This window comes from Anabrus simplex, chromosome 1 (genome assembly GCF_040414725.1).
Source record: "Anabrus simplex isolate iqAnaSimp1 chromosome 1, ASM4041472v1, whole genome shotgun sequence".
Lineage (NCBI taxonomy): Eukaryota > Metazoa > Arthropoda > Insecta > Orthoptera > Tettigoniidae > Anabrus > Anabrus simplex.
In genome coordinates this window covers 303,895,257-303,913,846 of record NC_090265.1, presented here as the reverse complement: position 1 = coordinate 303,913,846, position 18,590 = coordinate 303,895,257, and the positions used below count along the sequence as shown (strand labels likewise).

At 38.6% G+C, this 18,590-nt stretch overlaps 1 protein-coding gene across 3 annotated transcripts in view; it reads left to right on the top strand.

Moving 5' to 3' along the window:
• Positions 1 to 18,590, top strand: part of cert (ceramide transfer protein) — a 535,770-nt gene that overhangs the window by 300,282 nt on the left and 216,898 nt on the right. For all 3 annotated transcript variants that reach the window (XM_067134802.2, XM_067134801.2, XM_067134800.2), the window contains one exon: positions 15,405 to 15,485. In XM_067134802.2, the coding sequence (XP_066990903.1) occupies positions 15,405 to 15,485 (81 nt within the window). The remainder of the gene's footprint in view (positions 1 to 15,404; positions 15,486 to 18,590) is intronic.

The window sequence follows — 18,590 nt, the reverse complement described above, 5'->3', positions numbered from 1 at the left end:
CATTAGATGGTTGGGACAAAAGGTTTTCCATTGGGGGATGCAAGATCAACAACTTGAGATTTGCTGATGACACCACCTTGATAGCATCATCTGAAGAGGAGTTGACAGAGCTGATCAAGACAGTAGAGGAAGCAAGCCTAGAAATTGGATTACGCCTAAATCGACAGAAAACCAAAGTCATGATTGTTGATCGTAAGGAGGGTGTGAAGTTGTACATCAGTATGTATACCTAGGCTCCTTACTATCCAATTCTGATGGTTCCAAAGATGAAATAAAGCAAAGAATTGAAATAGCAGAGGTAGCAATGATCCATCTGCGGAAGATCTGGAAAGATAACATCACCATTAAGACAAAAAAGAAGCTCGTTGAATCTCTAGTCTCTAGTCTTCTTGTATGGCGCAGAGACGTGGACCATCGTCAAATGTGATAGTGAACGGATAGAAAGCTTTGAAATGTGGCGCTGGAGGAAATTGTTAAGGATTCCTTGGACAGCTCATCGCACGAACACATCAATCCTGAACCAACTTCCGATAAAAGTTTGTCTATCATGTAAGGTCTCTTAGCGGATTGTACGCTACTTTGGACATATAATGCACCGAGATGGTAGTCTTCAAAAGCTGATTGTTGAGGGCAAAGTCCAGGGAACCAGACAACGCGATGTATTGACATGGTGAACGGCCCCCTACAGTGTTCTCTCAGAGCAATCACATTGAAAGCTTTAGATAGGGAAGAATGGCGGAGTATGGTTCATCGGCTAGAGGGCTGAATATTATGATAGTCACGACGCCTCAGTCATGAGGCAAGAAGAAGAAGAAGAATACCTTCAATTCTGAAACTATGATGATAGTCATGGAATGTTATCACTTCAGTAAACTTTCATCTTGTTAAAATTATAGTGGCTTGGACGAAACTTTCCTTAATTGAGTGCTTAGTGGATTTTTGACCCATATAATTATTGAATGTTGTTTATGTGAAAACAAAGGCACCTTCTTATGTCAACACATGCATTATGTCTACTATAGTATCTTGTCAGTTAATTGAGGCTCCCACTATAATAATTTCCTAATCAGCATTTTTTTGATGAAGTGTGATATCGGCCTATAACAGCCCTTTATAACACTGGAATCCAGTGTACAAGCATGTTGTGCTGAAACATCATGAATGTTGGCAACAGATGGCTTTGACCACTCTAGACACCAAGATTAGGCTATTAAAGGCTGATACTGCACTTATTAAAAAAGTTTGTTGGCCTCTATTGTGCTGATAGCTTCAATTATGACAACTAATAAAGTGAAAGTATAATTCAGGCACTTTTATTGATATTTTCTGATGCCGTGCAGACAGTTGTGACTACATGATAATTCTGTTGCATGGTACTCTTCAACAATTCACCTGACAACATATTGTAAGTTATAATACTGAGTGATGTCTTGTCATTGAAGGAATGCTACCAGTGCAGAAGTTTCAGAGAAAGGGAATAAGTGGTTTAAATGTCATATTTCAAATCCACCCCATCTTCTCCCACAAGTTTCTCGTGTGAATTGTGTTATGTACAATCGGTATTTCTTATAACCTATAAGTTTTCAATTGTGTCAAAACTAATGCAAAATTAAGAGATGCTAAAAATTGCCTGGAAAGGGAAAATATTTAAATACACTCGCCAGCATAAAAAGCGAAACAGTACGTATTTCAGACAACATTTAATATTAGTCCATTTGAAACCTTGTATAAATTAAATGTTATGACATTACAACAATATGGCAATGTATCACAACTTAATTAGCCCATTTGAGAAGTTTCAGCGCAGTAATTGATAAACATTCATTGATCATGATAATCACAACATGAATACAGGAGTTTCCCATCTTTGGACAAGAATAACTACAAACAGCTGTCTTAGGTTTATTGCTCAGAATTCTGATGCCGTGTGTTTTTGTGGACATTACGGCTTGTCTACAACCGTTAATCTTGCTTCTAAGTCAGGTCATAATCTTTCACCTAAAAATGCAGCAAGGGCCATGGCAATAGTAGAGGATGGGTGCAGTATACGCTGTGTAGCAGACATTAGAGGCATGTCTTGTTCTAACATGTACAGAACTGTTAAAGGTATATAAAGGGCAATATCTACACGAGGAAGCCCGGCTCTGGTCGTAGGAAAAGCTACAGATTGCGATGATTGCTTACCCATTATGCAAGTTCTTTGTGATTGGCACACAATAGCTGTGGGGGCCAGAAATCGTTTGTAGCAAGTACGGGGCACGAACATCAGTGAAAGGACGTTAAAGAGGAGGTTGTATGAAGCGGATTTGAAGTCCAAGAGGCTCGGTACAGAATTTATGTTTACACGTGAGCACGGTGCCTCTCAGATGCAGTTCACCAACGCCCATCGAAACTGGACTGTGGAGCAGTGGAGCTCATTGCTGTTTACAGATGAATCCAGATTCTGTTTGAGGGCACCGGATGAGAGAGAGTATGGAGAAGGTCCGAGGAATGTTATTCACCTTGTATTTTTTCTTCACGGACCCCATTCAGTGGAGACTCCGTGATGGTCTGGGCTGGGATTACCACTGACGTATGCACAGAGCTTGTGTTTGTTGAGAATAGAAGTCTGATTACCCACCGATACATCAAGGAGATTTTAGGAGATCATGTGGTGCCTTTTGCACCTGTCATCGGCGAGAACTTGATCCTGATTTATGGCAAAGCTCGCCCACATGTTACCGTTTGTGTACAGGAGTACCTGGATGAAGTCGGAATTGAGCGCATGGTATTGCCTTCTTGTAGTCCCGACCTAAGTCCGATAGAGCATGTCTCGGGTATGCTTGGGAGATATGCTAGGAGTCGTTCTCCTGACACCTGGCTCAACTTGGTCTGCGCTGCAGGCAGAATGGAAGCTCATACCACAACAGAACATTGAAGATTGTATTCTGAGCATATCTGATCGAATCACAGCTGTATCTGTGGCTAGAGGTGCTGAACTCTAGGTTTCGACATTTCCAAATTCGTGATGGTGGACTGTTCTGATTGTCACGATCAATAATGTTTCTCAGTTATTGAGCTGAATCTTTTCAAATGGGCTACTTCATTTAAAATACATTGCTAAATTGTTCTAAAGTCAACCAGATTTAAAATGGACCAACATTATTTTTTTCTAAAATGCTTGGTGTTTCACATTTTTTTCCCCTGGTGAGTGTAATAACAGAATGCATGTTCCTGAAAGAACACCATCAGATTCTATCAAATTACTTTTATTGTTCGTATATAATTTCAGTGTTCTTTTTTGTAAATGTTATGAAGAATGAGTGCAAAAACATCTTATGTTAAAATTCTATGTTCAGCTTCTTAACCTTTTTGCTGCTGCATTCCTATATGCATGAGTGCTGAATTATTTTAGCCAACAAACTCTGCCTACATCATCAGCAATATTCATCAAAAATACAAGTTCGAACTTCAAAAGTTGTATGGAATTACAGTTTAACTCACCAGAGGGTGTACAGGTAGCTGCAGTGGAAGTCCTTTATTGGGTCCAGGTTTTGAGTCTTATTTCCAGATACCAAGATTTTTCAAGAAGTGTTAAGGCAGTTACTTATTTACACTTTCTTCACTATATGTACACACACTCATACACACACACAAAATAAATAATTTAAAACTGAAACACTGAACTGAATGATGTTTACTGCCTGTAATTTTGTAGAGCTGGCATATATGCAGAAGGAAGTCTGGTACACTAAATGAACAAAGTAAAAGGAAACTAGTATCTACAAGGTGCTACACACAAAACTTTCTGACTGACCGCACTAATAATATACTTAAAAAAAACATTAATATACTCTTTTCTTTTTCTACTGATTTTCCCACACTTGTGGGGTCGCAGGTGCGAACTGTGTCGCACATGTGGATTTGGCCCTGTTTTACGGCCGGATGTCCTTCCTGACGCCAACCCTATGAAGGGATGTAATCATTGTTGCGTGTTTCTGTTGTGGTTGGTAGTGTAGTATGTTGTATGAATATGAACACTAATAATATACTAAGAAGGGGAAAATCAACTAAGACGTGTCTGTCCTAGTGATTCTTATGGGTGTGGTACACTTCAAAACATGAGACCATATAGAGGGCAATACCACAGGATTGACACGTGTATCATGACTCCTTCCTCTTCTGATCTCTCCTCACAGTATTGCTACATGTGTGACAGTGAAGGGTTAGGTTTGTTTTTTGTCAGTAGGTGGTACCAAGCTGGGGAAATATCTTTGTCAGTCAGAGAACCGGGTCTGTTGATGTGGATGGCCTACCAGGGTTTGATTTTCTTGGACTGTGGTATTTCTGTAGAATTTACCGAATGAATTGGAGCTGAAAATCTGCCAAAGAGATAATAGAGAGAATAAGAATTCGGAATTCCCATCTCCAAAATATGAAATTTTTTTAAATACCATTTGATACTTTTACATACTCAGTGTAATGTGCCAAGAAGCATATCTGACTTCTCTACAGTTCCCATATACATATTATTGCAACACCCCAAAAAAGGTAAGGTAAAGGACGCTAGGCTAGAGTAGCGTCATTGTGGAGTGCGCACACAAGACAATTTTAAAAAAGAAATAAATCTGAATAAATCCTATAATAATACATCAAATACAGAAGGAAGCAAGGAAGAGTACTGGAACCTACCCATTTAAAAGGAGAGAGGAGGGGATCCAAGGAATTACGAAGCAATTCACTCTAAAAACGACACCAAAATATTCAAGAAATTTAAAATAAAAAATATAATTAATAAATAATATTTACACTACAATTTAAATTTGAAAAATTAAATAAAACTCTGAGAAATAATGAAACTTGCAAATAACACAACATTAGAAAGTATAATAAATATTCATTAAATAAATGACTTAGATGTAAATAAATTCATATCAGTAGTAAATAATTCCTTTCTATCCCCCCCCAAAAATATACTGATGCATCAGCCTACCTTAATAATTACCCTTGATAAACACATATTTGAACTATATTAACATTAAATGGAATTTAAAATTTAACACAGAAAAAAAAATGGGTTGGATAGCGAATCGAGGGCTTTTGACAGCACCCAGTGGAGGCAAGGTCTCCACAAAACCCGCATAAACGAAGGTCACACGACATTACAAACTAACACAGAACACAATAAAAACGGACCATAATGTCACCACACCAGGCTTGCCCAGAATAAGAAATACAGCCCAAATTAAAAATAATTTAAAATTGCAAAAGCCATGGTAGCAAAGACAATAAGTTAAACACCGGAACATATTTGAAAGGAACGAGCCAGTTCACATCACATCACCGAGACCGAAAAATGAACGCGGTTTCAGAAGAAAACAATTCATTGTAGTATTCACGGAGCAATACACAACATACTGTTATCGTGGCAGAGACAATTCACATTAATAATCAGGTTACATAACTGCCAAGCACAAGAGATAAGCAACAGTTGGCAGAAGAGAGAACAACAGAACCCCATATAACTCACACTAGGGTTGTCCAAGCCCCTCGATTAAAATTAAAGATGTTGCAAGTGCATTGTTGAAAAGTTAAGATAATATTAATGCGGTGTTACACGGATAATTTGAGTTAAAATTCTATTAAATGCCTGCAATAGAAATGAAAATGAAGCATTCCAACCCAAATAAAATATACTCCGAGAGGTATAATGTTTAGAAACTAACGAAAGTAATAATAATAATAATAATAATAATAATAATAATAATAATAATAATAATAATATTTTTTAAAAAAATATACTAGTGTAAGCGCAGTATTAACTCGAAACAGGCAAAGAAGGCCGAGACACTCGAATAGATGCAGGAATAACAAGGAGAAATACCAAACACAAAATACACAAAACCTTGCACAAAACAAGTCTACAATAGCAATAATAAAAAAAATACATATATATATATATATATATATATATATATATATATTAAGATAGAAACCGCACACGCATCAAAGACAAGACACAGAAAACACTCTAAAACGCACAGGAAAATAGGAAAAAGCCAAAGAAAAATAAATTTAGATCAAAGCAACTGAGAATCTTGACGGTTATCTAAGCAAAGCACACAATACTCACTTGAAGCAAGACGCCACACCAGAAAACTTAAGATACATTTCACTTTCAAATAAAATACAAATGGAATCTACATGCTACACACACCAAAATATAATATTAACACAAAAACTACATAAGGCGTCCTTGCAGGAATAGCATTCGTGCCTAGATAACTAATTCGTGTTTTGAATTAACTACTGCACTTACCTGTGAGAAATAAAATCACATTTACACTAGAAAAACTATAGTACAAATACTACAAGGTTAAAAAAACATAATTCCCCAGGTGGGGAGGTTTTTAGGGCATCACCCTAGACCAGTCTGCAGATGCATTGTATTCGCAACATTAACACAAGCCATAGCTCCAAGTCAATGTCTGCTTCCAAACAGTTTCAAGCGTAGACAGCCGCACTTCACTATCTGCCGCTAGAAGCGACACGGTCTAGTCCCGGTACACGCCCCGGCGAGCGCAGTCGAAACACACACTGCAGTAGCTATGTACTCTCATAGATGGCGTAGAAGTCTGTGTAGCTGTCCACAATACGATTATACCCTTAGAGATAATAACATACAGAAAAACTATGTGAAGAAAAGTCACAATCGCCACATATAGACTGAGTAGATGACCAGTAGGCTAACTGTTCTGAGCGCTCATGCACTAAAATTATCAGAGTCCACCAGATACAAAGTTTAATCATCCAATTCTTCAAATAGTGTTGAAATCCAGTCTCAGCTCAGTATACAGACACTAGGCTGTGAATACAAGGTCCAATAGCAGAATGCAATAATTCACCAAGGATTACTAGTGCCGATAAGAGACACAATTTAAATATATGTCACGTAGACAGTTGATTGTTCAAATTATATCACATTATTAATGTATTTTGCATAATAACGTCTCATTATAATAGATTATGGCCAGAAGTTTCATAATAGCATCTTCAGATTTGTGATCCCTCTTTCCTGTCATGTCAAATACATTTTCATGCATGGTCTTGAAAACGAATACAGTACATTTCTCCTATTGTGATCACTGCCATAATTTTGTCAGTGGACATTATCTCCACTTCCCCTTTCTCCAATTTAGTTTTCAGCACAGGCATATCTTTCCTGTTTCTGCATTTGCATTTGTAGAGCGTTCATAAAGTATGTGAAATAGATGTGTACCAATTGTCTACAAAGTGATTATGCCCCCTGTCAAAATAATCTTCGAGAAGAGTTGTTAGACTGCCCCAGATGTGCCTAATTTATGGCAGTCTGTAATTTCAGTGGATGTACCTGTATAAATGATAAAATCTGAAACATATTCTGTCTTACAGTCGCAGAGAACAAATAGTTTTATTCTGAAGTGATGGCACTTAGTTTTTGTATATTACTTGAAAGCTAGGCATCTTTTGAACAACACTAGGCTCTCATCCACACACAAATTAGCAAATGGAGTCATATGGTGTTTGAAAGTTGTCCTAAAGTAGTTGATTATTAAAAAAAAATTTATTCAAGTTGTCAACTTTGTTGAGGTTTTCATTGTCACTAAAATGGAGTATGCTGAGTAAAATGAGATACCTGTCACGGGATGTAATCTGTTGGAAAATATGGGCATGAAGAAGGGGATCATTGGACCAATGTTCCTGAATGGATTAATGTTTATTTCAAACTGTCAGTAGAGTCACTGTAGTCAGCACAAATATTTCCCTGAAATTTGTATTCACCCTTTCCGTTAGTCTGGAAAACTGAGTGGGGTGGGGGCTTGGCCTCAACTGTTTGTAAAACTTACTTGTTTTGCCTGCCACTGTAGATAATATTTCTTCATTGACAAATAGTTCAAAATTATGAAGTTCAGGGGATTCTGAACTGAAGTTAGTATTAGTCATACCTGGTTCTCGCACCAGAAATCCATGCACATTGGAAACAAATTTATTCTCGATCCACGTGAATGGTGATCGTAATTCCGGATCACTTTTCCTTCTCCCCGAACATCTATCTTCCCGACTATCACAGTCTAAAGATTCACAAATGCCACCACTATCACATTCATCACTATCAAAATCAACATTGGACTTCATCTCCTCTAAAAGAGTAAGAATATCCTTTGGGCATATGTTACAGTCATAAGCAGCAGCCATGATGGAAACACTATCTGTTTACATGGGGTGATAGAAGAGAAATGTTTATTCTGCGCGCTGTATGTGAATAGAAAGGTAATTAAGTTGTTCCAAGGTTAGCAAATAGATAATAATAATAATAATAATAATAATAATAATAATAATAATAATAATAATAATAATAGATGGCAGTAGCATATACAAATGTTTCAAGACGGTTCAAATATATTCGATAATAGTACTGACTGTGCAAAGTTCAGATCAAGTTAACTCAACCGCAGCACTGATGGATCACTTCGGAGAGATAGATTATACTTGACCGCAGCAGCGAAAAAGTTAATAAATGTAGAAATGTTTTGTGAACTCATTGCACTACATCTGTTGTATGCCCTCTCCTCTCAGTTGTGAAGTCTGGACTGCATCACATGATCCTTGGCATCACGCCAGGTGGTGGGTCTCACCTGTAAATTTCTGCCTGTCATATTCCGGTAACATCACTGGTTTTCGATGGGAATGTAGTTAGTCTATTTGTTTTTACTCTGGAATTGCTCATGAGAGAGCAATTTTGGAATTTCCATTGTGCTTTAGTGAATTAATAAAGCTAAAGTTGCAACACAGTGTGAAATGTGCTTTATCAATATGTTGACTTAATTTAGAAGTGAATAGTGGAGAATTTTTTAGGTGTGTTTGATCATTAAGGTTGTTTTGGTTGGCTTGGTTTGTAATGTGTGTTTCTATTGCCTCCTTTAAATTTCATGATTTACTATTATTTTCAGTGTGTAATATTCTAAAATCTATGCTGATGTTTGTAAAATGGTGGGAGTGGTCATATAATGTTTTCAGAATGCTGATTATGTACAATGTTTTGTGTTTTTTGTGTACTGGAAGGGAAATTTAGTTTCGTCTGGCCAGCGTATGTAGTATTACAATTTGATTCTTGTTATTTGAGTTCAGATACTCGTGATTTGGAAAAATGTTTATTTTCCTTTTTTTTTTTTCATTTTAAGTTGCATTTGCTGACGGTTTTTTATGTGCTGTTGGTTTTCAATGCTATTTTTAAACTTTACTTTTGGAATAAGTTGAATTATCTTGTACATGTTTTTGTTCATGAAATTGAGAACTTGTATATTTATTGTTTTTGGGTGGGGGTGTGGGAGTTGTATACATTTTTTCATTAATTTCTTAATTAACGGTCTACGTAGACTGTTTTCTTTCACAAAATGGTTTATTGTGTGTATTTTGTTGTTAAAATCTGATTTGTTCATCAGTATGGATATTACTCTGTTGCACCCACACACCCGCAGCACACCACCACATACACACACTCACTCATGCTTTACACACACGCACGCATACACACATCAACAGGTCCGTGAATACTTACCAACTTACCTCATGAGACGAGGCCGTGGACGGGCTGGAACAGACTAAAACAGTCTGGAGCTGGACTCTAACCAAATTAGACTAAAGGGAGGAGCGGGAGACGGAAAGAACCCAGAACCCTTCCCGATAAATGAAAGAACGGGGTCAAAATACATGGGGGTTTATTAATGAAAATAAAGCAAGATAAGGCAATAAAAAAAATATTCATGTTTGAAACATTACTCACGGAGATATGCGTAGAAACTTATCGTGTAGGTTATTCATCCAATCATATCAAGAGGCAGATTGAAAAGATATCAAACATGGCCACACAAGCTTCTTACAATCACAAACTTGTAACATACGATTTACTTCCTCCACATAACTTCATACACGCGACGTACGACACATTCGTCCTCGCAATGAACTAATATCAGTGGACATACATTGAAAGAACTTACACGCACATCAAATAAAAACATACACGTTACATATCACACCTCTCCATGTATATGGACCAGCATGCCAGAGAAGAGATCCATCGCGCAACAATCCCCCATTTGAAAAAACACGGCATCCCACCAAAAAGAATCAAAGAATAAATATGGCTGCCATAGTTACGAGGCGAGTAAACAATGCTAACAATGAAAGAAGACTCATTCAAATGAAACCAACAAACGTAAATATATAATTAGGCCAGCAAATACCCCGAGGAATGAAAATAAGAAAATGTAAATAAAAATTTAAAAAAAAATAACACTGTAAGAAAAGGAGAATGCTGTTAATCAGGCAGGCATACAGCACAACCACACGTACACACACACCATAGAGACCCAAAAGAAATGTATACAGGTAGAATAATCAGTTTTGTCCAGACACATAACGAACACAGAGAGATCCGCATAGCAAGACAAGTGCTTTCATGGATTCATGAGCTCAATACAAGATGCGTAATATAACGAAGGATTGCCGCATCATGGCAAGGCATATCCCCACTTAAATCACAGTAGCATCATCGTAACCATCACGCCCAAAACGTATTCATATCGCCTCGCCACGGACGAACATGAATACCAGTCATAGCGTCAAAACACAACGTCACGCATCAAGAGCTCGGCCATGAGAGAAATCGACGAATAAATGAAAGGCAGTAGGTCTCAAGCTTCAGATCACATACACGCCAAACAAACATACAACCGACCAAAACCATCCTCCGTCCTTGCAGGTTTATGTCACATCAAAAAGAACACACAAATACAATGGAAACTAACAGTAAGGTGAAATGCAAAATTAACAGTAAAATATATACGACTAATATGCCCACGCAACCATAGCAAGCCAAAAAAAAAAAAGTTACCTTAATAGTCAGGCGTTGCTCAGAATTTTAGGTAGTCACAAAATAGCGACAGAGATAAAGAGTCGGGCATTCGAGTAGATAAATCCACTGCAGGAAAAGTAAACGCCACAGGTTAAAGATCCCGTATCTCAAAATGTACATTGTTGTCTCGACCGCCATGTCGGCTGCAACCGTCCTGCGAACTTGCTTCAAAGAAAGCGGACACAAGACTGACTGAAGAGACTTCGGCTGATGGCCGGAAGCGCACTCTGTCAAGGAAAAAACGAGTCATACGTCACGTCCAGGGATAAATCGACCGAAAAGTCGATAGCGGTCAAGGAATGTGTATTACATACAAAGAAGTGCGCCACCAAGGGAAACTTGGTGCGGCACACTGTGTAACATTGTATTCAGTCCTGCTAATTAACAGCAGTCTTAGAGCCCCCAGTTTTATAAATTGTTGGACTGGATTGGACTCTAGATATGTTTGGGACCATACGACTGTTATAGTGCACCAACATTTCCATTTGCAAAATCTCATGCACAGGTTGTATGAAAGGAAATGCAGTAGAGTGACTTGTTTTCTTCAAATGTGACTAAGCAATCATACCAGGGATGTTTTGAAGTATTGATTTTATTTCAAAGAAACACAGCTTGAAAGTATTTTCCTTTCCTTTGCATTCTACTCACCTTAAACTAGTTCTCCACATAGTCACCCCCATTTTTAAGGGACTTGTCATAACTGGGCACCAATTCTTGTATGCCTTCATCAAGGAACATTGTACTCCTCCTTTGAGATCGTCATAAATATGCTTGCCGCCAAGGAACTTCCTCAGGTGAAAGAAAAGATGGAATTCAATTGGCGCCAAATCAGAGTGTTGCCATTGTTCCGAATCAAATGTGATGGCGTCTTGGGGTTTGTTGGCTGTGCGGTCTGGCATTGTTGTGAAGTAAGATGACTCCATGGGAAAGCATTGTGTGTCTTTTGTTTTGAATCGCATGACACAGATTTCGTAGCATTGCACAGTAGCCATCTTTGTTAAGTGTTGCATTCTGAGACTAGAATTCCAACGAGAAAACAGCTTGTCTTTCACAGAAAACCGTGGACTTTGTCTTCTGGGTAGAAATTGTCTGTCTGAATTTCTTCTTCACTGGTGGTATTGAATGCTTCCACTCCAAATTCTTCTATCACCAGAACGAATACTCCCTCTTCTGCCATTCTTATTCTGTCTCTACGATAAATACTCCAGTTCCATGAGAAAATTTCTGCATCCATCATATCACTTCTCAGCCATGATTCAATTCCTATTACAATACCTGGTAAATATATATAGTTGTTAAATTAATTCCATTCCTTTCTTTACAATACTTCTACAGTTTAATGCAAACATTTTTATATCATCCTTAGTTGACTTCCAGATCCCTGTATTCTTATCACTGCTCCCTGACCCACCCAGTTTTCCTGAATATACCTCCCTATAACCCTTCTAAACAAAGCTCCTAAATTATACATATCACTGCGGTTCAAGTGAAGGCAATCTATGCGCAGATTCCTATCTCTTACCCACCCATTAGGATCTACAAATCTCACTCCCAATTTCCCACATAACACACGCCATAGTTTCATTTAAATCCCTGATCATCTTCCAGTCAATATCCCTCATGCATGGTATTCCACTGATAACAGTCTTCACTTCCTGAAACTTCTCCCATGCTGCATTAACCAGATCCTACACATCCCCAACTATGTTGGTATCTATACCTGCTTGGCTTACATTATTGGTACCAATGTGCCACTTCTCCTGACCTCCCTCCTCTTCTGTTTTCCAGAACATCTACCAACAGAATGGACTGGTGATGGGATCACCTGCTTCAGGAATTTTAGCTAATATCTATTTAGATGACTTGGAATATTCAAAAATTAACAATTTTCCTAATATTCTCATATGGGCCAGATACATAGATGACACATTTGTCACTATGAATGATTAATCACGAATGCGGACTCCATTCTCCAAGACCTGAATAGCATTGACCCCTACATCAAATTTACACTTGAGTCAGAAATTAATAAAACAATCAACTTTTTAGATATAACCGTTATCAGAAATCTCTCTAACCTATCTTATAAAATTTATAGAAAACATACACAAACTGCTAATACTATCCACAAAGATTCTGTACATCCCTTAATGCATAAACCTGCAGCATATAATCTATCGGGCTTTTGCGATACCCATGACAAAGAAAGACCTTAATAATGAATTACTATAAGGCCAATTGCCAAGTTCAATGGGTACAATAGACCATTCATAGAACAAATAATCAACAAATACAGGCACCAGCCCAAGACCACTCTCATAAAAGAAAAATCAAAAGCTCCTATTTCATCTACTTTTATTTACAAAAACAACGTCCATATAATCACCAACGTTTTCTGGAAACACAATATAAGAATGTTATTCAGAACTAACAACAGAACCTCTGAAATTTTACACAACTCTGCATCAATTAATACCCCCAACATTTACTCCAAATTTGGAATATACTGTGCAGACTAAAAGGTAATGATTGCAGCAGCTCATACGTGGGTCAAACAGGACGTAGCTTTACAGTTAGATATTCAGAACACGTCAACGCAATGAGGTACACAAATTCTCCACCATAGGTCAACATATGCATGACACTAATCATAAATTCACAGACATCGAACAAGACATGGAAATTCTTCAAACATCAAACAAGGGAGCCATCATGTGAAAGTTGTTGCATTAATTGTGATCAGTATTTCAACCCCTTGAGGAAAGCAACGGGAAACTACCTCACTCCTCATTTCCCTAGTACGCCTCTTCAGTGACACCTAGGCCATCTATGACAGCTAATGGTGAACCTGTTGAGGATCCAACCAGCCTTCGGGCTGAATACCCAACATACAACATACATTTCAACCCCTATTACAACCTAAATTAAATCTATGAGAAACCCAATATTCTTTTTGATCTTTTAATAAACAGGCTTAAAAACATCAAAATATCGAAAAACAACTCGATCTTCCAAATCATCCGTCATACAAATTCCAGTCAATTACCTCCTCTACCCCACCCTTCCGCCTCACCATAGTTCCATTCCCCCGCAGGTGCTCCGCCTCCTTCCTTCCCCTTGTTTCCTTGCTTCTTCCCACTACCTACCTCAGCCACTACATACATTGTCCGGCTCCTTCCGTCAGTCCAGCACATACGTTCGACATGCTGCTCAAGGTGAGTTAATCGTTAACATTTAATGGTTCTATCCATTTCCATATATTGCTTCCACTATCTTCCCCACCTAATTTGGCTTTCTGTTTCCTTCTCAGGTTTCAAATTGAAGTGGGAATCTCAATCTCAAGTCATACTTCGATCCTCATATGACCAATTAAACTTCTTTGGAACCACCTAATTCAAGTGAACAAGTGCCAACTTATATTAACATAAAAATAGTATAGATTTCACTTAACCTGGACATTACATAACTGTACAATGGAATTATCAAAAATGTTATGAATTTTATACTGCACCATTTCAGTTGTACCATAATTAAAACTTATTTCATGCATCATTGTAGTTGCTAGTAATGTGTTTTATAACGTGTTTTAAAATGTGTTTTAAGTTGCTTTTGGTATGTATACGGAATTGTTCAATTTGCACCTAGGGCTGATGATGGCATATTACAGATGCCGAAACTAGTACCCTTAAGACATGTGATTGACTCACAACAAAATATTACTGTATTGAATAGGTGGACATTTGAAAACCTTAATTTACTGTAATAATGCTCAAAGCAGACCCCTTTCATTCCCATCAAGGGTGCACTGAATGGCCATTGATAAATTCAAGAGGTGCTACAACCATTTGTGTGGCCCTTTCGAGCTGCATTTGGCGATCATTTCATCCTAGTAGATGACGGTGCAAAACCTCACCATTATGGAACAGTGTTGCGCTATCTCCAAAGAGACAACATCTCTTGAATGGATTAACCTGCAGAATCCCCAGACATGAATGCAATTAAGCATGCATGGAACATATTGAAAGTGGCCATTTTAGAGCTTCCAAATCTACCAGACAAACTTCAGGAACTTACTGAAGTTGAAATAGAGGAGTGGGACTGTTTGCCCTAAGACGAACTTGATGGCCTCATTTGAAGCATGCAACACAGGGTGAAAGAACTCATCTGTATGCGAGGTGGTCATACCCATTACTAAAGACTGCTAACACCGTGCGATTAAAAGAGTTTCAAAGTGTTGTCGTCTAGACTTCATTTCAGAATATGCCTTTTGTTTTGTTTGTTCGGTATATGTTTATCAAAATGTTTGAATCCAAGGGATATGCTCTTAATTTTTTAAATATTGATTGTAAAACTACCAAATATTTGACTGTAAGAATCCAATATAGTCATATCCATGTTATTCCAAACTTTTGTTGAGCCGCGTATTTTGGGTCAGATACATAAATAAATTAATTGAAAGTTTCTTTTTCAGGTGGTTCTGATAGTGACAACGATTATTTGAGAGAATTTCGTCATGATTTGGTTCTAGAGAATGATGGCTGTCTTAGTAGAAGTAAGTAAACAAAGCTCGATGTACATTTGAACAGTCGTATGACTATTTGTAGCAATATTGCCCTTCTGTAGTCATTTTTGTACATCTGTTTTTTTATTAATATCCTTCAAACCTTTCTTACCTGATCATTTATTATACTATAGAAATATTGACACGTGTTACAATTATACTGTAATGTCGATAGTATATAGGGTTGTACAGTCGAGAGTATAGAATTATGCCATTGCTTCTAGTTTCTGATAGTGTTTTCCCTCCTTTTCATTTGTTGGCCACTCCAGCCCCCTGATGAGCCAGTTTCTTATTGGTTTGAAACAAATTTCAGCACACAAACTCTGACCTATGAACAAAAGTTAGCTATAGTTGAGAAGTGAGAAGGGAGGAGTAAAGAAAAATGTTACCCCTTTGCAGGCAGCGTTGTTTAATAGGCGAGGGTAAAGGATGAATTTCAGAAAAAGTAAGTTTATGTAAATACTATTAACATTAACGTAAATTATGCATGACCTTTGTTTTTGCTGAATTCAAGCACTGATATGCTCCAGGAATGATCTGTTGTTATTTTGCATAAATTTGTTACTGGAAAAACATCAAGTGTCTCTGAACAGTTCCATCAGTTCACATGCGGTATGATATTATTGTTGTAAGTTTATTGCTGTATTCGAAGTTCACCGATTAAATACCACAAGAGTGACATTGCAACAACAACAACAATAATAATAATAATAATAATAATAGAAAATAAACTATGTTCGGTTCTGAATTTTATTACAGTAATCATTGTTCACTGACTAAACATTACCAAAAGGACACAGCACAATAATAATAAATTATAGTCGTGTTGATGATAATCACAAATCATAATAAGAAAGTTACCCACAGTTTTGAATTATGTCTTCTTCTTCTTCTTCTTCTTCCTTAGCATTTGCACCACATACTAGCGGGGCTCTCTGTCACCCTGTGTGGTGTGTCATGATGAAGGCGTGCAATTTCTAGACTCCCATGTATGGTGTCAAGCCATTGCTGTCTTGGTCGTCCTACCATGTCAATCCAGTCTTTGCAACTGTTGTTTCAGCAGCTTGAAGTACGAAGTGTGTTCAAAAAAAGACCGAACTTTGTAAATTGCGCGCAAACCGCAACATTGAGCGAGTTGACTGTGGCGGCGCCTAGCGGCAACTTCTGACAACAGACCACTGCTTTCCGCATTCCATTGCCTGCATTATCAGTTGAGTTAGAGCCTCTGAAGTGATTGCGTGTGTCACATGTTCGTCGAATTCTATAATGAAACAGCTTGAGGAACAACGCGTGTGCGTGAAGTTCTGCTTCAAAGTTGGGAAAACGTTTGTGGAAACATTTGAAATGTTGGAAGCTAGCATACGGGGAGGAATGCATGAGTCGTACACAATGCTACGAGTGGTTTAAACGTTTCAAAGACGGTAGAATGTCTGTCACTGAAGACCCTAGGCCTGGGCGACCTTCCACATCAACAGACGACCGCCATGTTGAGAGAGTTCGTGAAGTGATTCGTGGAAATCGTCGTTTGACAGTCCGAGAGGTTGCTGATTAGGTGTGCATCAGCGTAGGATCATGTCATGCAATTTTAACCGAAAAACTTCAGATGCGGCTCGTCAGTACTAAATTTGTCCCTCGTTTGCTGACTGATGATCAAAAAGAGAACCGAGTCAGCATCAGTCAGGAAATGCTTGCTAACGCAGATGCTGATGACAACTTCCTGAAGAACATCATCACTGGAGATGAGACGTGGGTGTACGGTTACGTTGTCGAAACCCAAAGGCAATCATCACAGTGGGTGGGGAAAGGTTCTCCTCGACCGAAAAAAGCACGAATGAGTCGTTCAATCATCAAGGTGATGCTGATTGTGTTTTTTGATTGGAAAGGCATTGTCCATCACGAGTTTGTACCCCAAGGCCAGACAGTGAACAAAGAACTGTACCAGAATGTTTTAACGCATTTGAGAGATGCTGTGCGCAGGAAGAGGCCTGAACTGTGAGAAAACAAATCCTGGATGTTGCACCATGACAATGCGCCAGCACATGCCTCTCTCTCGGTCCGCAGTTATCTGGCAAAACACCAAATTCCTGTTGTGCCCCATCCGCCCTATTCTCCCGACTTGGCTCCAGCAGACTTTTTCTTATTCCCAAATTGAAAACCACCTTGAAAGGACATTGTTTCCAAGACATTGAAGAGATCAAGGAGAATGCGACGAGGCAACTTCGCGCCATCAAAGAAAGTGCATTCCAAAAGTGGAAGAAACGTTGGCAACACGCTGTTGATAGTGCAGGGGACTATTTTGAAGGGGACAGTCTGTGAAATGATGTAAGCTACATAATAAAGTTTTTCTAGCCACAGTTCGGTCTTTTTTTGAACACACCTCGTACATGCCCATCAAACGCCTTTTTGAGGTTGACGAAAGTAAGGTGTAGGTGCCCTAAGTTTTCATGGACTGGGCGAGTTGGCCGTGCGCGTAGAGGCGCGCGGCTGTGAGCTTGCATCCGGGAGATAGTAGGTTCGAATCCCACTATCGGCAGCCCTGAAAATGGTTTTCCGTGGTTTCCCATTTTCACACCAGGCAAATGCTGGGGCTGTACCTTAATTAAGGCCACGGCCGCTTCCTTCCAACTCCTAGGCCTTTCCTGTCCCATTGTCGCCATACGACCTATCTGTGTCGGTGCGACGTAAAGCCCCTAGCAAAAAAAAAAGTTTACATGGTGCTTCTCGATGAGCAAGCGAGCAGCATGGATAGCATCTATTGTACCATAGTTTTTGACAAAACCTCCCTGGTTGTTTGTGAGGGGGACAATTTTTCTGGTCTGTGATTAATAATACACTCGAAAACCTTCATTATGTGAGACAGGAGGCGCACTGGCGATAATTGAAACATTCAGCTGGACTACCCTTCTGCTTCCAAATTGGGATTGTTGTTCTAGACACTCACTCGGCTGGTATCCGTCTCTCTTCAGTTATCTTATTGAAGAAACATGGGAGCCATTGAGCTGAGTCCTACTGCTTTGAATTCCAGAGTTCTGCAGGAGTATCATCATCTGGTCCAGTTGCCTTTCCAGAATTCATCTTGCCGATAGCTTCATTGAT